The sequence below is a fragment of the Monodelphis domestica genome, chromosome 2 (genome assembly GCF_027887165.1).
Source record: "Monodelphis domestica isolate mMonDom1 chromosome 2, mMonDom1.pri, whole genome shotgun sequence".
Lineage (NCBI taxonomy): Eukaryota > Metazoa > Chordata > Mammalia > Didelphimorphia > Didelphidae > Monodelphis > Monodelphis domestica.
This window is the reverse complement of record NC_077228.1, coordinates 311,734,071-311,762,010: the sequence shown is the minus strand read 5'-3', so window position 1 is coordinate 311,762,010 and position 27,940 is coordinate 311,734,071. Positions and strand designations below refer to the sequence as shown.

The 27,940-nt window shown below is 32.0% G+C and overlaps 1 protein-coding gene across 3 annotated transcripts in view; it reads right to left on the bottom strand.

Annotated features, from left to right (window-relative positions):
* Positions 1 to 27,940, bottom strand: part of PHF3 (PHD finger protein 3) — a 107,529-nt gene that overhangs the window by 31,284 nt on the left and 48,305 nt on the right. For 2 of the 3 annotated variants that reach the window (XM_007484160.3, XM_001372388.5), the window contains 3 exons: positions 19,210 to 19,371; positions 15,732 to 17,502; positions 9,117 to 9,426 (listed from right to left, as the gene is read on the bottom strand). In XM_007484160.3, coding sequence (XP_007484222.2) covers positions 9,117 to 9,426; positions 15,732 to 17,502; positions 19,210 to 19,351 — 2,223 coding nt within the window. In that variant the 5' untranslated portion in view covers positions 19,352 to 19,371. The remainder of the gene's footprint in view (positions 1 to 9,116; positions 9,427 to 15,731; positions 17,503 to 19,209; positions 19,372 to 27,940) is intronic. The other variant, XM_056818438.1, reaches the window with a different exon arrangement.

The following is a 27,940-nucleotide window of genomic DNA, read 5'->3' as shown; positions in this document are numbered from 1 at the left end:
AGTTTTCTATTAAAAAATAAAAGTTCATATAACTTAGTCAACTTTCTTTGGTCCATAAGAAAGATTTTGCAACACCTCACTTCTTGTCCACCTCACCCAAAATCAGCTATCAGATTTTAATTAAAGGAATAATAACAACAATGCAGAGAACTGTGAATTAGGCCAGCAATCCTGAAAAGCAATTTGAGACTAGGTCTCCAAAAATCAAACTCAAACTGTGCATAAACTTTCAATCAGCAATACTGCTAACTAGATCTCTATGAGAGGGAGAGAGGAGAGAGGAGAGAGGAGAGGAGAGAGGAGAAAGTTTATATGAGCATATGCAAGTCATTTAACCTTGTTTGCCTCAGTTTCCTCATCTGTAATATGAGCCAGAGAAGGAAATGGCAGTATCTTTGCCAAGAAAATCCCAAATAAAACAATGAGACGGCACTGAAAAACAACTCAATAACAACAAAACAATTGTTTGTAGTGGCAAGGAACAAGAAATAAAATGCCCATAAAGTGGGGAATGGTTGTTCCTTTTATATATAAGAATGTAATAGAATATTCTTGAGCGATAAGAAATGATGAAAGGGATGGCTTCAGAGAGAAGCCTTTTTCTAGGAAAATTCTAAATTAGAACGGCTATTCTGAAGTTCCTTTCACAAAAACTACACCTATTTTTTGTGATCCTAAACAATAAAAGACAATAAGCTCAAAATTATACCCAACAAGATTTTTTTAAATTAGAAAATGTATATAACTATGGACAGAAGGAAAATTGATCAAAGAACAGAGGATAAAGGCAATACCAATTATAAAACTTATGCATGAATCAAACAAATGAAGCTAGACTAAGAAAATACAGACTGCAGAAATTTTTCTTTCCAATGCTACCATCAAAAAGTCCAATATTTAAGATATAATTAGGTAAGGGTTTAATATATATATATAATATATATATATATATATATATATATATAGAGAGAGAGAGAGAGAGAGAGAGAGAGAGAGATGCAATGACTACAAAAATATAAATTAAGAGAAAACTAGAAGGAAGCTAAGCTCTTAACTGAAAAACTAATAATGGTTCAAAAGAATATTAAAAAGCAGGTTCTTTTTTTCGGGAAGACAAGCAAGAAACTACTAGTATAGTACATGGTACACAGTAAGCACTTAAATGCTTACTGACTGAATGATTAGGCCAAAATGTTGTGCATGTTATCACTAGTGTCATTTTTCTTCATTTTTGTTTAATTAATTTTCTCAATTAAAAGTTTTGGAGCTGAGGGGAATATTTCAAAAATAACTATGATTTAAGGACAAAAGAAATCAATGAATTATTGAGAAAATTGAACATCAAAGGAAATTTTGAAGGGAAAATAATCATAAAAGATAAATTCCCAGCAGGGTAGATGTGAAAGAGAAAAAACAGTCTTAAGAATAATCTTGGTAAAGAGGAGGGAAAAGGTGACAAGAGTAATGCTCAAGCTCTCCCAAAATCTTCACTGTAAACTTTAAAATAATGCTTTCAAAATTAATTCTGGAGTAACAGAAGCAATAAAAGGACAAAGTGAAACAATTGGCTAGTCCAAGGTCTTAAAAGGTCAATGAAAAAAACCACATAACAGTATAGTCCAACACATGCCTTGGTGGCAATTAATGAGCTGCTTCCTAAGCTCTCATATCAGAGATGAGGGATGATTGGTTAGATGGAGATTTCTTAAGATTCTTTGTAGGCACAGAACATAGAACTCTGTTGAACTGCCTCTAAGGGGATGCTGAGATCAGGCCATGGATAGGAGGGGCATTAGCATGCTAGACCTAACTATCACAGCAGAGCAGGGATGTTGGGCACAGTTTCAGAGCAGAAAAGAATATTTCTGGTGGCTAACAGGCCAGGAATGTAGTGACCACCACTCTCCTAAGATCATGCCGCCTTGAAAGAACTGAAAACCTCCAGGCCCCCAGTATTAGCTCCAAAAACAGCACATAAAAAAATCTGACTCTTTAGGCAGTGCTCTTTCTCCCCCAGAAACAGAATCCAACTTTAAAATGAAGTTAAAAGACAAGAAAAAGTCTGCCAAAAAAAAAAATTGGTAACAGGAAGATTAAAACACAAATTAGATCATGGTAACATTGTCAAAATGGCCACACATAAAGTCTCAGAGAAAAATATGAATTGCTGTCAGACCCAAAAAGAATTCTTAAAAGAGATTAAGAGATTTTTGTTAGAGAAAAAATTAGAAAAAGAAACAGGAAGGATGCAAGAGAATCATTAAAAAAAAAGAGTCAACAGGTAGGAAACACAAAAAAAATGAAGGTACAAAAATTAACGGAAAATAAGTCTTTAAAAATAGGTTTAGCTAAATGAAAGAGGAAGTACCAAAGCTCACTGATTAAAATAATCCCTTAAAAATTAGAATTGGATAAATAGAAGCTAATGACTCCATGAGACATCAAGAAGCCATAAACAAAATCAAAAGGAAAAAAAGAACAAGAAAATATGAAATATTGGAAAAAACAACTGACTTGAAAAACAGATTAGGGAGTGATTATTTCAGAATTCTTGGACTACTAGAAAACCATAATCCAAAAAAAGAGCATAGATATCATATTTCAAAAAAAGTATTAAAGAAAATTGCCCTGATATTCTAGAACCTGAAGGTAAAATACAATGGACCCTTGGTCATTTCCTGGCAGAGATCCCAAAATGAAATTAAAACTAGCAGGAATATTACAGCCAAATTTCAGAACTCCCAACTCAAAGAGGAAATACTGAAAGAAGCAAGAAAGAAACAATTCAAACAATGCTGAACCATAGTCAGAAAAGCACAAGATTTAGCAACTTACATTAAAGGATCAAAGGGCTAAGAATGATATTAAGGAAGATAAGGAGCTAGGATTACTACCAAGAATCACCTACCCAGCAAAACTGGGTATAATCCTTCAGGGGAAAAAAATGGGAAAATGAATTGAAATAGAGGACATTCAAGAATTCCTGATGAAAAAACCAGATCTGATTGGAAAAATCTATTTTTCAAATACAAGACTCAAGAGAAGTATGAACGGGCAGAGAAAAACCAATCATAAAGGATTCAATGAGGTTAAACTCTGTGCAATCTTACCTGATAAAATAACTGTAATTCCTAAGAATTTTATCAATATTAGGGCAATTATAAAAGACTAAGGAGACTACAGAAACTCTTAGTCATAGATAAAGAATATGCATGGAAGTTGACTATAATGAAATGACATCCAGAAAAAAGAAAATCAAGGTTAAGAAAAGAAGAATACACTGGGATAAGGTAGAAAAGAAAGGCAGAATGGACTGAATTATTTCATATAAAAGAACTTTTATAGACAAGAAGATGGGTATGGAGGTGAACAATACTTGGTTCTTCCTCTCACTGGAACAGGCTGAAAGAGGGAATAATAAACACACTCAGTTGGGTATAGAAATCAATCTTACCCAAGAGATGAGAGGAAAAGAGAAAGGAAGGGGGACTGGCAAAAAAGAAAGGGAAGATTGGGGAAGGTAAGAGGCAAAATAGTTTTAAGAAGGAGACAGAGAAGGATAAATTAGGGGGAAGGGGTAAGATGGAGGGAAATACACCAATAATAATTATAACTGTGGATGTGAATGGGAAGAACTAATAAAAGCAGATGACTGAGTGGATTAAAAACCCAAATCCTACAATATGTTGTTTTCAAGAAAATACTCAAAGCAGAGTGTAAAAGTACATACAGAGAAATGGTTAGGTGTTGAAGCAAAATCTACTGTGCTTCAGCAGAAGTATTAAAAAAAAAAAGCAGAGTTAGAAATAATGATCTCAAAGCAAAACCAAAAATAGACCTAATTAAGAGACAAGCAGGGGGACTATATCTTACTAAAAGGTACCAGAAACAATGAAATTATCAGTTCTAAACATATGTGTACCAAATGGCATTGCAGCTAAATTTTTAAAGGAAAAATTAAATGAGTTACAGGAGGAAATGATAAAATAACACTGGAGAAGGAATTTAACATTCCCTTCTCAAAACTAGATAAATCTAACAAAAAAATAAAAAATAAACAATAAGAAGTTAAAGAGATAAAAAGAATTTCAGAAAATTTAGATATGATGGCTTTTAGAGAAAGCTGAAAGAGAAAAAAAGGAATATGCCTTTTTCTCAGCAGTATATGGCACTTACAAAAATTGACAACATATTAGGGCATAAAAATCACACAAATGCAGAAAATCAAAAATACCAAATGCATCCTTTTCAGATGATAATGCAATAAAAATTACAATTAACAAAATGGTGTAGAAACAGATTACAAATTAATTGGAAACAAAATAATCAAAAATAATGATTGGGTCAAAGGACAAATCATAGAAACAATCAACAATTTGGTTAAAGAAAATGATAATCATATAAAATCAAATTTTAAAAATTGGAAAAATATTAATTGCTACATTTCCCAGGAGCCCACTGTCTTCCTGTCATTATGTACTTCCTATAGACAGGGGACAAATTCAGTGGGTGTTTGGGCTCTGGCCTGTTTGGCTTCCTGACAAGGAAGATGGTGGTAAGCACGGGAATTTTGAATAGACTGATTAACAATGGGTACATGGTTGGTTTTTTTTATTTTGTATCCCTTTTATTTCTTAATAAATAAAATAAATAAATCATTAATAAATCTCCTAAAATATAACATTCTACATTATCGAGATTAATTTTAATTTTTACACAGGCCAAGCCAACCTAGAATCATATCAACCAAACTAACCAAAAATTATTTCCTGGAACTAGAAAAAATAACAACATATTTATCTAGAAGAAAAAAGGTCATGCCCAGCCATACCATTGCTGGGTTTGTACCCCAAAAAGATAATAAGGAAAAAGACTTGGCACAAAAATATTCATAGCTATGCTCTTTGTGGTGGCAAAAAATTGGAAAGTGAGGGGGGGTTGTCCATGGAATGGTTGAACAAACTGTGGGATCTGATGGTGATGGAATACTATTGTGCTGAAAGGAATGATGAACTGGAGGATTTCTATGTGAACTGGAAGGAACTGATGTACAGTGAAAGAAGCAGAACCAAAAGAACATTGTACACAGAGTGATACATTACGGCACAATTGAATGTAATATATATACTTTTCTACCGTAGCAATGCAATGACTCAGGACAATCCAGAGGAACTTATGAGAAAGAATACTATCCACATCCAAAGAAAGAACTGTGGGAACAGAAATGCAGAAGAAAAAAATATGAGCAATCACATGGATCGGGGATGTGATTGGGGGTTTGGCATTAAAAGATCACTCTACTGCAAATATGAATAACATGAAACTAGGTTTTGAACAATGATACATGTATAACCCTGTGAAATTGCTTGTCAACTCCAGAAGGGCGAGGGAAAAGGGGTAGGAAAAATCATAAATCATGTAACCATGGGAAAATATTCTAAACAAAAAATTAAAAAAAGATAGAAAATAAAAATGCTATCCACCTCCAGTGAATGAACTGATGAACACTAAGAAGAGAAAGAAGTACATTTTTTCACTTAATTATTTTTTCACAAGACGGCTAATACAGAAATGTTTTGCATGAATTCACATGTATAATTGATACCATATTGCTTGTTTTCTCAATAATTGGGGGAAGTTAGGGTAGCAGGAATTAGGAACTCGAATTTTAGAAAGTAAATGTTAAAACAGCACGATTATTTTAAGATTTAAAAAGAAAGAAGAGAATCATGGCAATGACAACAAAACAAAATTTATCGGATGCAGTCAAAGCAGTATTTAGCTTTGGAAAAATTGTCCCTCTAAATCAATGGTTCTCAATCTTTCTAATGCCATGACCCTGCAATATAGTTCCTCATGTTGCAGTGACCCCAAACCAAGAAATTATTTTGGTGGCTACTTCAAAACTGTAATTTTGCTACAGTTATGATTCTGAATGTAAATACCTGATATGCATTATGTATTCTCATTGCTACAAATTGAGAGGTTGAGAACCACTGCTCTAAATGATTACATCAATAAAATATAGAAAGAAGAGATGAATGAACTGGGCATATAACTAAAAACACTAGGAAAAGTACAAATTAAAAATCCCCAATTGAACATCAAATTGGAAATCTTCAAAGTCAGAGAAATAACAAAATTTAAAGTTGGAAAACTAATGAACTAATAAACAAAACTTGGTGCTGGTCTTATGGTAGGGGAAAAAAACCTCAAAAGATAAACCACTGGTTAATGTTATTTAAAAAAAAAAAAAAGAAAACCAAAGCACCAGTATCAAAAATGAAAAGGGTGGATCTACCACCAATAAAGAGGAAATTAAAGCAATTATTTGGAGGGTTTTTGCCCAATTTTATGTCAATAAATCTAATAATCTAAGTGAAATAGATTAATATTTACAAAATACACATTGCCCAGACTAACAGAATAGAATACTTAAAACAACCCTATCTTTAAAAAAAAAAGAAATTGAACATTGAGTTCCCTAAGAAAAAATTTCCAGGACCAAATGGATTTACAAGTAAATTCTACCAAATGTTTAAACAACAATAAGTTCCAACACAATATAAAGACAAAGGAGAAGTTCTTCCCAAATTCTTTCACAACACAGATATGGTCCAGATACCTAAACCTGGAAGAATGAAAACAGAGAAAGAAAACTAGATTAATTTAATTTCCCTAACAAAAATTTTTAAAATAAAATATTAGCGAGCAGATTGCAGCAATATATCACAAAGATCACATATTATGACCAAGTGGAATTTATACTAGGAATGTAGGGCTAGTTTAATACTAGGAAAACTATCAGGATATTGTCCATATCAATAATAAAACCAACAGAAGCTATATAATTATCTCAATAAATAACAAAAAAGCTTTTGAAAAAAATACAATACTCATTCCTATTAAAAACATGAGAAAAGGCCAGCTAGTTGGCTCAGTGGATTGAGAGCCAGGCCCAGAGACTAGAGGTCCCAGGTTCAAATATGCCCTCAGACACTTCCCAGCTGTGTAATCCTGGACAAGATACTTAACTGCCACTACCTAGCCCTTACCACTCTTCTGCCTTGGAAGCAAGACAGTATTGATTCTAAAAAGGAAGGTAAGGGTTTAGAAAAAAAATTAGGAAGCATAGGAATAAAACAGCTTCCTTAAAATTTTAAGTAGTATTTATTCAAAACCATTAGCAAGCATTATCTATGAGGATAAGCTAGAATCCTTCCTAATAAAAACAAGGATGAAGCAAAGATGTTCATTATCACTATTATTATTCAACATTGTACTAAAAATACTAGCTATATAGCAATTAAAGAAGAAAAATAAATTGAAGGAATTAGAATAGACAATGAGGAAACCAAATCATCATATACTTAGAGAATCCTAGAGTCAACTAAAAAACTATTTGAAATGATTAACCTTAGCAAAATTGCAGCATAAAAATAAATAAATAAATAAATCATTAGCATTTCTATATGATGCCAATAATGTCCAACAAGAAGATAGAGAAATTCCATTTAAAATGACCTTAGACAACATAAAATACTTGAGAGTCTACCTGCCAAAACAACACAGGAACTACATGAACACAATTTCAAATCCCTTTTCACACAAACTCCAATCTCAAGTAGAAAAATTTTAATTTCTATGAGTAGGCCAAGCCAACATTTATTAAAAAGGAACAATTCTCCCTAAATTACCTTATTTAGTTTCAAACAACAATAAGCTACCAAAAATATTTTACAATACTAGAAAAAAAATTTTTTTAATTCACTTGAAAGAACAAAGAAATTATGAAAAAAAAATTGAAGTTAAGTGGCCTGGACATACTATATATCTCAAATTGAATTACAGACCAGCAATCATCAAAACACTCTGGTATTGATTAAAAGATAAGAGTGGTAAATCAGGAGACTAGATAAGGTACGCAATACATAGTAGGTAATAACCACAGAAATATGGAATGAAATAAACCCAAAGATTCCAAATTTTAGAATAAGAAATCACTATCTGACAAAAAAAAACAACAACATGTCACAACCAGAGAGCAGTTTGGTTGAAACTAGGTATAGACCAACATGTCACACCATACATCAAAATAAGGTAAAAATGGATGCATGATTTAGACATAAAGAATGACCCCATGGAGTAGTTTACCTGTCAGATCAATGGATAAGAGAAGAATGTATGAAAAAGGAGACATGAAATCATTACAGGATAAAAAATTGATAATTCTGATTAAACTTTATTTATTTATTTTATTTATTTATTTATTCATTAATAAATTAAATTTAAAAAGGTTTCCACAAACAAAACCAATATAATCAAGAGTTTTTTAAAAAGCAGAAATTTTGCAGAAACTTTCTATAGCAAATTTCTCTAATAAATCTCTCTAATAAAGGTCTCATTTCTCAAATAGAGAACTGTGTCAAATTTTTAAGAATTGAGTCATTCCCCAATTGATAAAATGATTGGAGGATATGAATAGGCAGTTTTCAGTTGAAGAAATCAAAGCTATCTATAGTCATATAAAAATGCTCTAAATGAAAATTGATTAAAGAAATTATAATTAAAATAAGTCTGAAGTACCATTGCAAACCTATCAGACTGGCCCATATGATAGAAAAGGAAGATGACAAATGTTGGAGGGGATATGGGAAAATTGGAAAGCTAATGTAATTGAAACTATGCCTAAATGGTTATAAAACTACATATTCTTTCTTAACATTATTAGCAAACATAGTTTACACACCAAGCTATTGCAATTAAATATCTAGCAATTCATGCAGAAAAAAATTTTTTTAATTAAAATATCCAAAAACAATAAAGAATTTGAAAAGTAATAATTGTATGTTTTGAAAATGACAAAAGTCTTTTGTAATTCCAAGGAATCAAAATTATACATCAAAGAATGCCAGGAGTAACTTAAAAAGCTGACTAAGGAAGAAGACCTGGGTTCAGTTTCCACCTGTCACGGACTGATTGTTTAACATTTGATACAAGAGTTTTATTATTTTCTTTTATTAACAGGCAATGGGGATAGGAGTATGGGATGGGAGAAACAGGAGAGAAAAATATTTGCTGTTTTTTTAAAAGAATAATACTTTAAAAAATCTCACCCGTCTTAAAATTTTGACCTTGTGCTTTGTCGATTCATCTACAGACTTGTTTTTTTCATTTGTAGGTGCTTGCTTTGATAAACCAAGTTTTTCACAATCCATTGTTTTATCTTCTCTGTGAACTTCAATTTTAGCTTGGTTTTCCAAAATTTCTGAATCCAAAGTTTCACTCTTTTTATCTTCTTCAGCACAACATTTCACACATACATATTCTTTGTCCTCTTCTCCCATTTGTTGTGCTTGAGAAAGGCTTAAACCTACACAATCTCCATGAAACCAGTCATCACATCTCCCACAGCCAACCATAAACCTGAAAAGAAAAACCTTTCAATTAATAAGGTTTTTTTTATTTACTTACGAGTTCAAAATAATGTTACTCAAAATAATTGCTTCCACTGCATTTTACATAATATCCCAAAACTCCTTACATGCAAAATTAAAGCTAAGTTCTCAATTTCTATCATGTTTTATTATTGGAGTAACTACACACAGAATTCTTTTCTGACTCATTTTATAGAAACATAAAACTTTAAAACTGAATTTGCAACATTGTTAAGACATTAACCCTGTCCCTATGTTGATGGCAATTGGCATTTGTTGACATGAACTCATGTAAACACATCCAAAAATTCTGGTTCACAATATGATTTGTTCACAAAATCATATGGACCTGAACTTAATTGATTCACAATTATTGTACCCAAAACACTTTAAATATAGGGAATTTGGGAGAAACTTAACAAGTGATGGAAAGTATTGTTTCAACTTAATCACTTTTAAATGTTTTCAAAGTGGTCACTAGTTTCTACTAGTTTCTAATGTTATTTATCGTTAATTCTTTGTAACAGAAATCTTAGTTTTTTAAAACTGTCCTTTTTCTCCCATTTTTGAAAACAAGAAATCGTCACCTTTATCAAGACCTACTTTCAAAAGTTTAGTCACTCAATGAAACTACAATCAGTTTATGCACTTAATGAATTCTATCTCAGAAATAATCCTAAATCCCATTAACTAAAGAAACTAAAGGATTATTTAATAATGAGAATGCAATGGAGACAAATTGGGATATAAACACAAATTACTAATGATTTGGGTTCCATTTTTTAAGCAATGTAGGAAATTTATAAAAATAATTTTTCTCCCAGGATTAATATTGGTTAACAAGGGAAGATATCATCTTAATTTTCACCATGGACTACTTCGGCTAGGGAAGTTACTGTATCACTGCTTACTCCATCAATATTTCTTTTAAAACATAAGAGTAAACTTGTACTGTTTCCAAGAACTATTATGGCATTTTAAACACACACACATACACACACATATATAAAAGTGATGCATGAGGTCCTACAGCCCTCCTCCTGCCTCTAGTAAACCACAGTAGACTCCTCAGCCTTAGTTTACTTTTTAAAATATTTGGGCTGAATTCAATATGTACTCAGTTGATAATTCCCTTTTTTCTGCTATAAATTCTCTGCAAGCCCCACTTGTGTTACCAGCATCATCCCCAATACTAAAAAGACAAGGTAACCACATAAATTTTAATTTTAAAATTCAGCAGTATCTTAGAAAAAAAAAGTGAATAGCTGAATTCTCATGTCAAATGATTTTCATATATTAAGGACTTGTCTTATAATTTGTCACAATATTTGAGCCTTGTATTCTCAAAAAAAATTATTTTTAAACAAAGCATGTTGTGAAATGAATATGTAACTTGAGAATGTTTGGGATGCATATCAAATAAAAATAAATTAGGAACTAAAAATATCCCCTATAAATTTCAGGGTATATAATCCAAAGCCCTGGCTTCTCAAAAAAAAAAAAAAACACCCAAGGCATGAATTGTTATTCTAATCATTGTCAAGGACTTTTTGGCTGGTCCTATGAAAACAAAAAGCCAACTAATGCAGTTTGGGAGTTATTTTAGGTTTTCCTTTTGATTCACAGTGCGAAAAGTACCATCTTTTAGATTAACTTCTTAAAATTACTTAAAAAAACAAATTGAGATGGGTACACAAAGATGATTTTATTTTCCAAATGACGTTATAGTTCTAATTCATCAAGTTTGTTTTCAAAATTGTGTCCAATGCAGATTATGGAAATGAAATCTAAATGAACATTGTTTCAGAAAAGGTCTTGGTAGATCTTCATGTAACTACCTGTTATTTTAAGCAAATAACTTTACTTTCTAGTACCTTATTTCTATATCTGTATCATGAAAGGTGTAAACTAGACTACCTCTGGTCCTTTTAAACTAAAAATCTTATGATTCTCTTCATCAAGAATCCCATGACTTCATTGTATCCTCTGTTATTCAGGTCACAACTCTTCCAGTTAGTGAACAGTTGCCTTAACAGTTATGGATGAAAATCTTTGCTTCTTGGTCAAGACTGTGTTGGCTAAGGAGAACTTTGAATAACCACATCCATCATTGGGCCTGTACTTAAAAAAGCCTTTCCTCCTCCTCAAGATCTACCACAGGTTATTCTCTGCTGCCATACCCTTTGAGAAGCCAGTGATCCCCATACCATGAAAAGGACTGGAGAAAGCCTTCATGACTAGGTAATTTATAAAATTATCTTCCATGTCACTTAGGTTCTAGTTTATTTTTAAAACACTATAAACTTCTATTTAAATGAAACAAGGATCTAGTGCCATCTATGGGTGTACCTAGTTAACTTTGAACACTTCAGATTGTGTAATACTAAGACCAGTGAGTTAGAAATGAAATGCATTATTTACTAACCCTATAACTAAAATGATGGCAAACTGGACTCCAAATTAAGGATGGATGCAGGTACAAACTAACAATTAAAATTTAATACAAATTCTATAATTGAGATAAAGAATGGACTGGCAGGGGGGGAAAAGTACCTTACATCCTAAATTTCTTCAGTTGTTTTCATGTTTCTTTCTATTATGAACTTAGGTAAGGGCCCTCCTTCCCTCACTTCCAACCCTGCCTTATCTTATCCCAAAAAGTTTTAATCATTCCTCATATTTACCCTTACCATGAAGCAATTAAATTGTTTGAAAAGAGAGCAAGGAGACAGTAAAAGAGAACAAAATCCACAATGTAGAAGTTATTCTTAATAATTATACTACAAAGTGAGATTTTATCTCCAAGTTATTTTAGAGGTCTGGTTTAAACATGTCACCACTTTTCACTAATTAAATGTGCATACAGAAGACAGAGCAATAGCAGCACATGAGGCCATTTCAAATCAAATTAAGATCTGGAATCTGTGTTTTGCGTTTTTAAGATGTATAGCTTCCTATATTGCAAAGAATCAAAAATAGAAGAGTATTCAAGTTTCTTCAAAGTCTTGGATTTGAGAGGTAAAATAACCCTTGTTGTGTTTGAGTATTAGTTCTTTCATGTTCCAATTGTTTTTTGTGGGAAGGGTACTAAGGAGGTAAAGAAAAGCACCTAGCTTTGTCATTCTAATAATGGTACAGTATTTTATGACATTACATATATTTGGTGCTTCTAATGACATATATCAAGTTGGGACTTTTATGCCAAATTTTATATTTCAGTGTAGTCAATATATTCTGAACCATTTGAATTCATATTTATAATATACAAACTTTTAATGTATGCTTCAGTTTATAGAAAGACAACTTCATTGTTTTTGTAAAGTTATTTAATAAGAACAATTCTGTAAATAAAAATTATAATTATTACTCTAAAAATGAATCCTGGAAGAAACCAGAACCAACTAATACTGAGAGTTTGTCCTTAGGCATCAATGGGTCTCAATTTGAAGAATTGGTTTTCCTACTAATTATATTACAAATTTACTTTCTAGAAAAGCATTTTCTGGATTTTATCTATGTTTATCTTCTACATAAGGGCCTAAAAACTGGAGGCAGGCAATAGATACAAAACTCTTCCTGAGAAATAAAAGGAAGAATAGGAAAATTGAATGCAATGAGTTTTTTTTTCCTTCCCAAATAGGCACAAATTTGTTTTATGGATTCATGGATTACTCTGAACAAGTTTGATTACAAAATTATCTAATTTTATATGATGAAAAATGAGTTCATATAAAAAAGCTAGAAAAGGTCAACAAAAAAAATTTCAAAACAGCCATCTATATCATGGTGTATAAATTATGACATATTTTACTATGTCAAATTATTAACATAAATGACAGACAAGCTACTCATACCTGAAAACTCATAAAAATGTTTTGAATCTAATTTTAAAAAGAATCTCTGCTTTACAGTATTTTCAAAAAACATTAGTTAGCCCTTTTGAATTCACACAAATTTCTATCACAATCCCATTAAGTATAATTAGATAAAATTTATCTTTGGAAAGTAGTTGTCCACTTGCACTTAATGTAAATGTTTAATATGAACCATTCAATGCAAAAAGGAATGGTAATAAAGGAAGAGAAAAATGCATTAGAAAAGACAGACAAAAATTAATTCTAGATTTGCCCAAATGAGTTCAATGGCTTTTTAAATATCAATATCTAGAGGGCAATCTTTATGTTGTACTACAACTGCATTTTGATAGGTAAATTGATTACAAGCCAAAGGAATACACCAGGAGAGCTGATTTCTTATGTAACCACAAAAATTTAATCATTTACTTTTAATAAAAACTAAATGTTTGAAATGTGCTTCCAAAATAAGCAGATTCTTAAATTTCTATATACATCTGTTACATAGGGGTATTCAAGGTCAGGTTTGAAGTCGAGTGTTCCTGGATTCAAATATGTCCTCAGATACTTCCTAGCTGTGTGAGCCTAGGCAAGTCACTTAATCCCAACTCCCTAGCACTTACTACTCCTTTACCTTAGAATCAATACTGAGGATTAATTCTAAGACAGAAGTTAAGGGTTTTTTCACCTACTTTAAATCAATTTAACATGGATAAAATGGGATTTTGGTCACCCCATAAATGGTATTCAGTTTGCATCAGCTCAGCAACACAGCTAAAGGATAGAGAAGTTCATTTTAGATGTCATGATCACAGGCCTTTCAGAAGTAAAAATTATAATAAAGCTTAAACACAAAATTCCAAGAGGAATATAAATAAAGCTAAGGTAATGGAAATGAGGACCTATAAAAGAAATGCACAAATGCTTATACCTACCAATCCTGTAGTAAGGTTTTATTTAGGAATCTCAAATAGTGTAACATTCCTAACATTCCATTCTCCCTCAGCACTTTTGAGGAGTATTATGAACAAGTTTTTTTCTTTCCATCATATGAGATACTGAATAGGATGATTTCTATAAAGACTTTTCCAAATCTAAAGTTCTATAATGATAAACTGAAACACTGGAGCTCATTTTAACTTGTTTACATAATAAAATTTTAACATGGAAACAATAAATTAGATGCATATTTAATCTTTATAGGAATCAAGTTTGCCATATTCTAACAAGGGTTTCATTTTGTACTAAGTTTCTGGGTGAATAAAATATGTTGGATGTCATCTACTGTTCAAAAGCAAGCCTGACAATAAAAAAAATGACCAAAATGGCTTGGGAAAAGTGAATATATTTCCAACATTACTGAATCACAAAAGAAGGGTCTCTTTAACATGGCATTTCATGTATAGTGAAAAGTAAAAATATTATGGTGTTAATAAGTATATCACTGAATCTTTACTGTCAAAAAGATTTACAAAATGTCATTTTTGAATAATGGAAAATCTAACTACATCAGTTTAATTTCAAAGAACAAAAAAATATAAAAGACCAGCTTGTCAAGTAGTTTCCAAGTCAAGTAGCCAAATACATAGAATTTTTGTATAATGTGCTATTACTGTTGTTGATAGATGTTCAGATAGCAATCTGAAATGATGCATATGAATACTTATATTAACTTCATCTCATCTCTTTTTTTCATTTTAAAAAATATTAATAGTACTGTTACCATTATTAAAGGTACAAATTCTATAAAACTACTAAGGATAAAGCAGTATCAACATTCTTTTAAACGATCAGAGAATTCTTAAAAACACTTAAAATATATTATTCAATAAAAAGTACACATTCACCCTACTCCATGTTACAAAGAAAATTAAGCTGAGAATGTAAAGGTTATCAAAAACAGTTTTTAAGCTGCCATGGTGTTAACAAATTTTATTACAAAATTCAAGTTTGGTATTTATCAAAAGTGATTGTTGTCTTAGGGAATGATTATATTTCCCTTTACACAGACTTTTTTTAAACAATACATAATATTTAGAATTTCCATTACATACTTTCTTGACTAGTGATTTTTGAGCCAAACAAAACAAAAATGTATGTTAGATGCCAAACACTGTATAGCATTCATACTGATGCGTCTTAATTTTAAATTTGCAGATACCTCAGCATTAAAAGATACATTTCCTATTTTATAACAAAACTTTTACACATAAATTGGTTTATATTACCTTTTCAGAAAATTCTCCAAGTGGAAAAACTATGTGGAACTTATACAATCCATAACTCAGTCTTTTTATTAACATACTCAAATTAAATTCTTTGATTTGCCAAAAACTTCAAAAGCATTCCTTTGTACATAAAGGAATAAATTATCACACAATTCCCAACCCAAAACATTTTTTTTCTTAAATGCACACACCACACATACACACACACACACCTGTTGCCATGCGGTTTTTTGCAAAAACCACACTGCTTGCTGGGAGCCCACATATATTTGTTTTCAGATGAAGAGATGGGTTCTGAACCTTCTCGTTTTACAGTAGCTATGTTATCTGGAATGAATAATGGAGGTTCATCCAGAGAAAAACTTTTGCTACTTCTTCTTTGGCGGGGTTGAAGGTTCTTCTCAGCCTTTTTCACTTTCAGTTTATCCTCCTCCTTGATATGTTCTAAACCTAAATATTCTGTATCTTCCGTTACATTACTATTGGTTTTCATTGTCGTTGACACCTGCTGTTGCTTATGGATATGTTTCTGGTTGGAATGTTGCGAATGTCTAGTATGGGTTGAAGCTGTAGGGTAAGATTCTTTAGAGCAACCTGGGTGACCCTGCATTTTGTCACTCAAAGAGTGAGTCAGTAATTTAGGGGTTTGTAATAAATTTTGAGCCTGTGACCCTTTTTTCAATGTTGAATGGGTTTGATTTTTTACAGATTTGATCCCTGGACCACTATTTTGTGACTTCACATTTTTATCAACTTGTTTTTTTCTTACTTTAACTGGTTTATGAAAATTATGCTGAGATTCATCAGCATTCCTTTTCATACTTTTAACTCCAACTCTAGTTTTACTATGAATTTCTTGTTTTGCTGAAACAACTTTTTTCTGAGTACCAGGAGCTATGTTTTGTTTAGACTGAATCAGAGATTTAGTGTTCTTGGATTTGACATTCTTACAATCTAATGAAGAAATATTACTGTTTTGGTTGTTTCTGTCATGCTGAATTTCTGCTATTTCATGAGATTCCATGTTAACATTTTCAACCTGCTTTTGTGGACTTTGGTCAAGAGGACCACAGACACTTTTTTCTAAAACATTGCTTTCTGATTCATTAGTAGTAGTATCTATATTCTTTAAATCAGTTTCATTAAATTCTGTGGTATCAGAGTGTTCATCAGACATTTTAGTATCTGTTCCTTTAAGATTACCCAAAAGGCTTGTAGCTTCTTGTAGTGAGGATACAGTTTTAACAGCAGATTCTACCACATCTTGCAATTCTGTATTACATTCAGCAATCTTATCCACAGAATTGGATAGAACCACATTGTTCTTTTCCGTACTATTTGGATTTGAATAAGCAGCAACATCAGATGAGGTAGCAACAGCCTCTGCTACCTCTATTTGGTCAACCTCTCTAGAAAATTTTAAGGATTCCTTTGATCTATGGTCAATACTTCCTTTAGAATCCCTTTCTTCAAGATTAATTTCACCTGTTTTATTGGTAATAGGATCATTATGTTCATGTTCTTCTTTATCTACAAGCTTAAAAAATACTTGACTGTCACTCTTGATTTTACTTTCTCTCAGAGCTTCATTTTCCTTTTCTTCAGTACTACCACAAGTCTCTGATATCTGAGGAGTAGTTAATGGATGAGATGGCACAGCTGTTTCTCCATGATTGTGACATTTGTTTTTAATATCTAATTTGGCTTCATCCTTAAGTTCATGACAAGGTGATGCTGCTGAATGACTTGAAGAAACTGTTGACACTTCAGGTATCTCTTCTGTTACCCCAGTATGTCGACTACTCCTTCTAACTTCTGGTTTAGGTGGTGTACAAATACTTTCTTCCTTATTTTGACACCTGTCCAGTTGTCTGACTGTTTTTTGTACAGATGCATTCTTGACTGCTGCTTTCTTTGAATTAGTTAAAGGTGTTGTATTTGAACGCTTGGCTATAGTGCTTTGTCGCAAACTTCGTACTTGTTCTATCACAGGAAAAAACAAAATAAGAATAACTTAGCTATTTTAAAGTTTAATATAATTTCAACACAAACCTGCACTATATGTGGTAAAACATTTCTAAATATGTGAATATGTAATCATTTACTAATTTTCAAAACAAATTATACTTTTATAGAAAATTTTTTTGTGATTGTGGCATGCCTGTACTATAAGAAACATTCTATTTTCAAAGTTCTCTGATTCACAATTGTACAAAAATCTAGTTTGGACAACTGAAAATGATTACAAAGAATGCTTTTTTCAGCCTTCTAACTCTTTAAGAGGTATGATGAAAAATAAAATGGATACTCTATACTATTTGCCCATTACTTGACATGAATAAAAAAAATCAGCGATATTTTAAAACATGGTTTTTTTTAAACATCACTTCAGTGTATGTTTTTTAAAATTAAAATAACCCATTACAAAAGGACTGAGCCAATCTCTACAACCCATCCTTACTGAATCTCAAATAAGTTAGTTAATGCTTTTTAATGTTAATTATTACATTAACACATGCCATTTCTCTCAAAAGTATATACCAGAAGTTTAGAAAGGAATATATCAATAACTAGGTTGGAACCTCCAGGGACCATAAGATGGGGGAATTAATTTAGTCAAAAGAATTATGTCAGTGCTTCATGAGCTATAATTAGAATTGGGGAAAATACACTAAATGATTCAAAGATGATCCCCAAACCCAATTTTAGCTGTAAGTTTCAATATTCTTCCTATATCAGAATGACTAGAAAGAAGAAAACCATATTTTCCTCTTACTCCACATTTGTACTGTCCCACTAGTAGATCTAAACAGGTGATGAAAAAGATCCAAGAATCAGAAATAGAAAAGCTTGAAAGAGGTAATTCTCAAACCAAATATTTAACTTCCGTAATAACTAATACTTTACTTACATGAATCAAAATAGAAACTATGAAACTCTTGCTTTCTTTATCTTTTACCTAGTAAATTATGCCCCAAATTTCAGAATTTCAATTAATATATCTATCAATATTTGATTTCAACTTCAATAAAATACTTGTATTTCAATAAAAAGTAAATTTCTAAAGATTTTTAACTAAAACTCAGAAAAATACATAATCTAGTTATTACACATACTATAGATTTTCACTAATATGAAAATAAATTTCTAATATTTAGTAGACCTGATTTTACAAATTTAACCATAAATGAAATAACTAAAGTATTAGTATTATAGTAAGTTATTTATCACACTAAATTATTTATAGAGATTAAATAAAAATTATTTTCACTGTTTATGCTGATCATCTATTAAGGAAGGGTGAATAGTACAACTATTTTAAACTCTAAATATATTTTGTATAACATTACAAACCTAGATTAAAGAACATTATAACTGTGAAATTATTTCATTCTTTTCTCAAAATCACATATAGCAATAAAAAGAGCATGTTTTCCTGCTAATACAACTATAAGCAAATTTATCACTAAAAATTATAAATATTACTAAGTGAAATTAAAATCATAAAACAAAGCATATTATTAAAATAACTTATTAATTGTGGATTACAAGACATTGGGTAAAGAGATCCTCAAAGTTTACAAGCTAACAAACTTCTCTCTTAAAAATAATACCCATTCACTAAGTCAGAGTTTCGCTCTCTCTAGCACATGCATACTCTCTCTCACTCTCTCTCTCTCTGAAAATTACCTTGTGCCATTAAACGAGGCGATTTTCTTGGTGATCTGACTGAAGTTTCTTCCACTTTGTCCCTCAAATTTCTGTTAGGCAAAATAAGTTCTTCTTCATCAATGGTATCATTACCACTTTCTTTAACAACTCCTTCATCCATAATATCATCAAGACCAACAACTGAAAAAACAAAAACAAAACAAAACAAAAGATCTCAACATGCAAATAAAATAAATCTAAAAGGATTCCCTAAAAAGAAATAAGGAATCAAAATTGTACTGAAAAGGCATGTGAGAAAGTTTAAATTAAAAACATCACTTCATGAAAAAGTCTAAATCCATTCCCAAAATTTATTTCAAAACAGCATTTCCCTGAGAGTTCCAAGGAACTCTATTCCTTCCTATATTAAAGGATAAATGGAATTTTAAAAATTAAGGCAGAGATATTCTGGTTAATCAATCGTCACCAACTAGCTAATCTTCTGAAAGCCAGAATTATTAGATCCAAGGGCACAAATTTAAGTATTGGTGGATTGAGGAAGTTCATCTATAGTCTACTAGAAACCCCAGAGATGCTCCAGGCAAGTCAGTAAGTCAAATTTGTTAAAGGAGTGGGATCAAGTGTCTGCCTCTGAAAAGATACACATGGAACCTAGACCTCCACAAGATCCTTGGGCAAGTAATATCACATCTAAAACCACTCCTGGGAGAATTTTACATGTAGGAAAAATTGATGGGAAAGGTAGGAGTTTGTTTCTTCCCAGGACAACAAATAGTGTCAAAGACCCTTTGATGAGAGATACAGCAGGATGGTCAAGGTTAGTAATACTGCATCATAGAACCTAGACCCAAATTTCTGATGGGACTCAGAATAAAACTTGCTTAGACTGAGATCAGTTTTAACTAGTAACATTGAACTGTTAATGATTATATATCATTTGGCTTTGTGATTAAATATAGCATAAAATGCTAGAATTGTGTCATATTTGAGCAAGAGGAAAGAGAATTGGTATAGAAATCAGAGAAAAGCATTCTTTCAAAAAGGCAAGAATGATCAGGAATAGAATACAATAAGGAACTAAAAGTACTGTAGGGCATGGATATCAAGCAATAATTTGATTAGATCAGATAAACTGAATTAAAAATAACAGAAACAGGATCATCTCCAGGAACGAGTCAAATATGAATTAGCTGGTGTTTCATAGGATCTAACTGAAAAAAACACAACTGGTTCTGCCTGATAAAGCAAAGAATGTGGAAGACTTAAAATTTTGTTTAAATTTTCATCACCAACTATTCTACAAGATGTGGGTAGTAGCAGAAAAGCTGTTAAATGGAAAAGAGGAGAAAAAGGAAAAAATATTGGGAAAAAGGAGCTTGCTGGATGAGTGAGATATCAATATCAAGTAATTTTTTTTTAAAAACCACCTTTTTGAAAACTGGCCAGTACTTAAGGGATGCAACTTAATTTGTTTTTAAAATGTATACATCCTAAGGTTAGAAGGGGGCCTCAACAGACATTCAGTGTTGACCTTGGCACACAAAAATAATAGGCAAAGCAGTTGATAGTTAAGTTAGTAAATTTTTTAAAGATATGGAGATCTCTTTAAACTCATTATGCAATACTACTTGATTTCCCATTTAATCAATAAGATTTGCTACTTAACAGCTATAAGTAAATATATGATGAATCCTATTTTACCAACTTTTCTTTTATAATTTCAGAAATGAATTTCCTAAATTAAGCATCAACCACAAAATAAAAAGCACATAATCTTATCTTAATCTTAATTCAATAAAGTATTTTTGTACATCAGTATATTTGCATTTTCAACCCTCCAATAAGTTAGTCTGATGGACAATTTATATCATCTTTTGCACAAGTTTTCTCATAATGATCAATTGACATTAATACAGTTTTAAGGGGGCAGCTGGGTTGAGAGCTCTCAATCTCAGTGGATTGAGAGCCAGGCCTAGAGACAGGACATCCTAGGTTCAAATCTGGCCTCAGACACTTCCCAGCTGTACGACGCTGGGCAAGTCATTTAACCCCCACTGCCTAGTCCTTACCACTCTTCTGCCTTGGAACCAATACCCAGTATTGATTCCAAGACTGAAGGGTTTAAAAAAAAAGTTTTAAAATAAATGAAGGCCTTTATATAGATTATCTTATTTAACTCTGACAATAATATTATGAGGTAATTTTACAGTTATTAATTCCCATTTTGCAGATGAGATAAATATGGGCCAAAAATATTAAGTGACCTGCCCAGTCACACAGCTAGGGAAGGGGAATCAGCATTGATTAAGTACCTACTATGTATGTGTTGGCTACTATACTAAGCACTTTTTGAAAATATTATCCTATTTGATCCTCACAACAATGCTGTAAAGCATGTGCTATCACTATCCTCATTTTACAGTTGAGGAAATTGAGGGAAACAAGTTAAGTGACTTGCCTAGGGTCACATAGCTAGTCTAAGTGTCTTGGATGTCAACTAAATTCAGGCTTCCTAACTCCAGGTCCATCACTCTAACCAACATCTGGGTGCTTAATAAGTATTGGAGGTGGAATTACAATCTAAGTCTTTCTTGACTCCAAGTCCAGAGCTCTTTGTACTAGACTAAACATTCCATCTCCCTAAAGAAAGGTTATGGCTTCAGGGTACAAAATGAGCCCTTTTCCTGGTTGTTGTTAAGTCATGGCCAGCATGGGTTTTCTTGGCAAAGATGCTTAAGTGTTTACCATTTCCTTCTCCAACTTATTTTAGAGATGAAGAACTCAGGCTAAAAGGTTTAAGTAACTTGCCCAAGGGTCCTGCAGCTAGTAATTATCTGAGTCAAGACTTGAACTTCAGAAGATGAGTCAGTTCAGGCTCAGAACTATATTTGACAAATTTTTTGGATATGGCCAATGCATAATTTGTTTTGCTCTTCTATCAATCTTTGTTACAAAAGTAACATGCATGGTCACAGATTACATGAACTGAGAATGAATTAAAACCGAACAAAGAAAACAATTACACAATGACAACAGTGTAGCTGCATCTTGTAATTATCATGAGCAAGAAGCTTGGATCAGTAGAAGAAATGAAAAGCTGTCCCTTTTATCTTTCTTCTTTAAAGAGATTATGGTCATGGAGTATTACAATTATATTGTCAAATTTGGTTGACATATTAGTTGTTTTAGCTGAACCACACATACCCCTTTTTTTCAATACTTTGCTACAAAAGATGGCTCTCTGGTAGGGGAGAAAGAAAAGGATATTTGAAAACAAATGTTTCTTCCATTCCTTCAAAACAGAATTCAAGCACCACTTTCTAAATAGTCTTTCCTTTTTCCTCCCCCTCCTAAATTACTTTTTAAAACTTCTTCATATGCATTTTCTACTTATTTCTATGTGTGGCATCTCATTAGAATTCTTTGAATTTGTATCCCCAGCTTTCAGCAGTATCTGGGACATAGTAGGTGCTTAATAAATACTTGCCGATTTATCAGTTGATATAAAACTAAAATATGTCAATAAAAGCCCAATATATGTAAGAAACTCCATCTTGATTCCAGAGGAGGCAAAACTAGAAATAATAGGTGGAATTGCAGAGTCAAATTGAAGTGGAGGTGAATAGAAAATTAGCAAACTTATGTTTTGGTGTTTTAAATTAAAAGTACTGTTTTTTTAACAGAAGAAAAACATGCAATTGATCACATGGTTCAATGGGGATATGAGTGGAATTTTGAAGTTAATCACTCTGTTGCAAATATGAATAACATGGAACTAGGTTTTGAACAATGACACATGTATAACCTAATGGAATTGCTTATCAGCTCCAGGAGGGGAATGGGAAGGGGGGGGGGGGTCACAAATCATGTAACCAGGAAAAAAAATATTCTAAATAATTTTTTTGGGTAATGTGGGGTTTTTTTTTTTGGGGGGGGGTGATAGATTTGGATGCAATTTTAAGCAAATATCTCATTCAGTCCTAGAGTTCATATATAAAAGTTGGTAGAACGAGTCCATATGTTAAAGTTAGTTAAAAATAGCTTTGTGGCATACTTATCCCCTTTACCCTTACTTGTTATCCTTGAACCCTTGTTAGGGGGTAAAGCTAACAGAGTATCAATCAATTATTAAGCACCAACTTACTATGTTCTAGGTACTGTGCTAACCCTGGTCAATGCCAGAAATACAAAAAAAGTTCCTGCTCTCAAATAGCTTACATTCTTAAAAAAAAAAAAAGATGGGGTGGGGGGAGAGAATAATTAACAATAAAAAGTATATGCAAACTACTTTTTTTTTTTTTTAAGTTAGCTTTGGAAAAGAAAAAGGTAGCAACGGAGGACAAGGAAAGAAAGGAATCAAGAAAGGCTTCATTTAAAAAGTTGTGTATGAGCAGAGTTCTGAAGAAAAACTGACTCCCAAAGGGGAGGAAGGACTGCCAGTGCCTTTAAAGGCATGCTAGAAGACCAAATATTATGTATAAGGAAATGCATGTATGCCACTTATAGCTAGACCACAAAATTCATGGAGAGGGGAATAAGGGAGTAAACTAGGATAGTAGCTATGTGAGAAGAAAGAATTTGATATACTCAAGACATATTGTAGAGATAGAAACTGACAAAATTTGACAAAGGCAAAGTATGTGGAGTGAAACTAAGAAGTCAAGGATGACACCAAGTTTGTAGACCTGAGACTGGGCCGTTGGTTCTTTCTTACTTCACCAATAATAATGAGATATTAAAAAGAGATAAGTTTAGGGGAAAAGATGCCATTTATGCTTTGGACATGTTGAATTAAAGATACCTATGGAACATAGAGTGAGAAATATTCCTTTGTTAGTGATTCAGAGCTTGAACTCAGAAGAGACATGGGTTAGATATATATAGAAAAGAAGATATGAGTCCAGGCAGTCTCTTTACGTGGTCAACTCAAAAATACCTGGGCTCTAAGGACTAATGAGAATGTATGACAGCTTGTGCTGTTGTAGTCAAAATATTCTTGGTCAGGCATGGGCTGGAATAAATGAAATTTTACTCAAAAATTCTACAAGAAAAAAGTAATGAACAGAAACAAGTTTACAGAAAACCTGCTAAGATAACCAGATCATCTTAAGTATGAAAAATTAATAAACCTCATTACCAAAAATACATACTATTGAGATTGAGTCGATATAGTGCTGGGTCTAGAGTCAGGAAGACCTGAGTTCAAATTTGACCTCTAACACTTAATAGCTGTGTGATTCTGGGCAAGTCACAGTCTTTTGTTTGCCTCAGTTTCCTCAATTTAAAAATGGAAAATAAAAACAGCACCTACTTACTTCAGTGTTGTTCTAAAAGTCAAATAAGATATTATTTGTAAAGCATTTTGCACACTCCCTGGCATACAAATACTATATAAACGACTGTTTCCTTTCTACTTCCTTCCCTCCCCCAAAAGAGGAACTAAGAAAATAGCAATTTAAATGCCTATTCTCAAATTTTTACAAATTGTAATATGCAAATACACTGACTGAAAAAACTCTTGATAAAGATACGAGAAATGTAAACAAGAAGTCTTTCATAAACCATATTCTATAGCAGATCATACAATTCACTGAAAGTTTCAGAGAAACCAAGAACTTTACTATGCTTATTGTTTATTTCAAAAGGCACATGATTCAGAAGAGCAAAATACAACCTTGAAGTTTTCCCTCAAAGTCTCCTGTGCATATGTCAAAATCATAAAATAGACCCATAAATATATAATTACAGATATATTCAACAAACATCTTATAAATGTTTAGTGAAGACTAAAATAGGGAGACATCTTACAGAACCCATCTAATCCATCTTCCACGTAACAGATCTTAAAATACTTATAATAGGATTCCTAAGATTTATCTTCTCCAGGCTAAAAACATATATGCAGTTTCTTCAACCAAAATCTTGTAAGATATCAAGGCCTTTAATCACCCCAGTCATTAATTTCATACTTACTAATTAACAATCTCTTCCTAAAACTCAAAACTGAACATGATGGGTCCAGATGTGGTCTGGCAAGGGTGGAATACAGAATATTTTCCCCTCTGTAGTCCTAAACATTTTACCTCTCAATGCCCTTAACTATTTTGATTACCATGTCATACTGCTGATCGCTGTTTAAAAAATCAGCTAATTTTAATCAATTAGTTAGCCATGTGAGTCAATTTTTAACCTAGTATAAAATTATATTTACCCTTATTAAACTTCATCTTTCTGCTCAGTCAAGATCTCACTGTGCACTGACTCTGACATTTAAAAAAGCAGTAGGTGACTGCTAACATACTAAACTGACTAAAACTGACAAAAGTCATACTACTCTAATCCTGTGACCTAAGCAAGTCATAATTTCCAGGCCTTAGGGCTTTCATTTGTACATTTACAATGTACAATTTGCAATGATTGACTCTGAAGGACTTAAGAACTCCCATCAATGTAATAACAAACCACTACTCCAGGCGACCAGTGAGGATAAAACATAATTACCCAACAGTTGTCAGAGAATTGCTAGATTTGAGAACAAATTGATATATTTTCACTTTCTATGTTGCCTGTTAGGCATAACAACCTAGTTGGGGGTGGGGGAGTACTTTACTTTAAAATGGATGCTAAAAGTAGGGATGTCTTAAAAAAGAAGAGGTTCATTTTAGCCTTATGTAAAATGTACAGAAAAGGAAATTCGGGAGACAAGTAGGCCATCTTTGAAACCAAAATATTTAATTTATTTTATTCTTGCTTTTTAAATGAAGACAACACACAAAGAAAACTCATTTCACATGTAATTCTCATGTGAGTATGTTATATATGTAATATACACATATATATACACACGAAAAATCTTATTCCATTGTTTTTATCAAGTACAAAGTAGCCAAAAAAAATAAAAATAAACAAAATAAATAAACAAAACAAAACAAAAATCCTTTCCTTCCATTTTATAATCAATGCTACATATTAGTTCCAAGGAAGAAAAGCAGTAAGGGTTAGGCAATGGGGGTTAAGTGACTTGCCCAAGGTTATACAACTAGTATTTGGAGGCTAGACTTGAACTAAGAACCTCCCATCTCTAGGTTTGGCTCTCAATATGCTTAGCCACCTTGCAGTCCATCTTGTTTCTTACACAAGAAACTCCATCTCCTATAAGTTTCATAGCTAACTCCGCCCCTATTCTTGGAATTCATTTCTCCTAAACCCTGTTTCTTAGTATTCTTAGTTCCTTTTAAAACTACACTCAGTTCTTGTAACCAAGGAATAATGTTCTAAGTTGACTAAATAAAATTTTCAAAAATAAAATAAAATAAAAAATAAATTAAAATACACTCAAATGACATTTCTCACATAAGGCCTTATTTGAATCCTCAATTAGTGCCCCTCCCAAAAACTTAATTTTGTTTTTATGTGCTGTATATGTTTCGTATTTACTTAATGTAATCATATTGTCTTCAACAACAAAATGTAAGCTCCTTGAGGACAGGGTGTGTTTCACTTTTGTTTTTGTAACCCCGATATATAGTACAGTATTTTTTTGTATTCCTAGCACAGTGGTCAGGATATATAGTAAACAGTGCTTAATATAGGCTAATTGTCTAATTATGCTTTATACATATATATCTCTCAGAGCTGGGAGTTATATATAAAAAAGAAGACAACTTACTTAAAGGACTTATTACAAGAGAGCTGTTTTGTTTTATATGTATAATATCTTATAATTTCTCTTGACTCCAGTCTCATATCCACTCTCCACTGGAGATGTCCATATAAGTTCCTATCATGCTGCCTTTCTTTTACCACAGATATTCCAAATTAAATATGCTCAAACTTTTTTTGGTGATTTGTTTCCTCTAAAATATCATGAAAATATCAGAAAATAAAGAAGAAAACAATCTGGGACAAATAATTATGAATCACTAATTAAGAAGTCTACAGGGCAAAAGAGGAATCATATTTCAAGAACAGGCCACTGCCACAACCTCTTCAAAACAGAGAACACTGTTCAATTCAGGAATTTGTCATCATATATCTTATCTTCAAGGTTTCCAATCTCTGCTATGGCTCTTGGTTCAAATGAGGTTTGAGTTTCCAAATGTATAAATGAAAAAATCTTTCCTTTCCTGTTACATTACTGAAATAAGTGATACTTTCATTGCGCAATATTGAAATTCTTTCTCTCTATGAGCAATCCCCTTGGGTTAAAATAATATTAGACTAAAAAGGAATTTCAAGGACTGAGAAGAAAAAAAATCTACATTTTGGTCCTCTTTTTTTAGTCTGCAAAACAGAACTTGTCTTACAAGGTGTAGAAAAATTCCCCAATATAAGAATGTAATAACAAATTATCCTTTTCATTTGGGGTAATAGTAAAGAAAGAAGTATATAGATGTTGCTCTTCCCTTATTAAACAATGTTAACTCAGCTAAATCACTTAGCATATTTAATGCCCCTACTCCTAAAATATTTGGATTACTTGATTCAACAAAAAGAATATATTAAGTATTAAGTATACTTCTGTATACAAACTACATTAGGTTCTGAAGTACAAAACTGAAGCAAAATATTGCTATAGCAGGAGTAACTCACAATTAAGGAGAATTAGTTACTAATTCTAATACACTAAAAAGGTAAAAAAGACAAACCTAAAAGTTATATTATTTATAGTATACAAAAGTCAAGAGCAGTTATGTAACTCAGAATATATCGAATTCAAGTTATTTAGATATAGAAAATCCTGATTTCT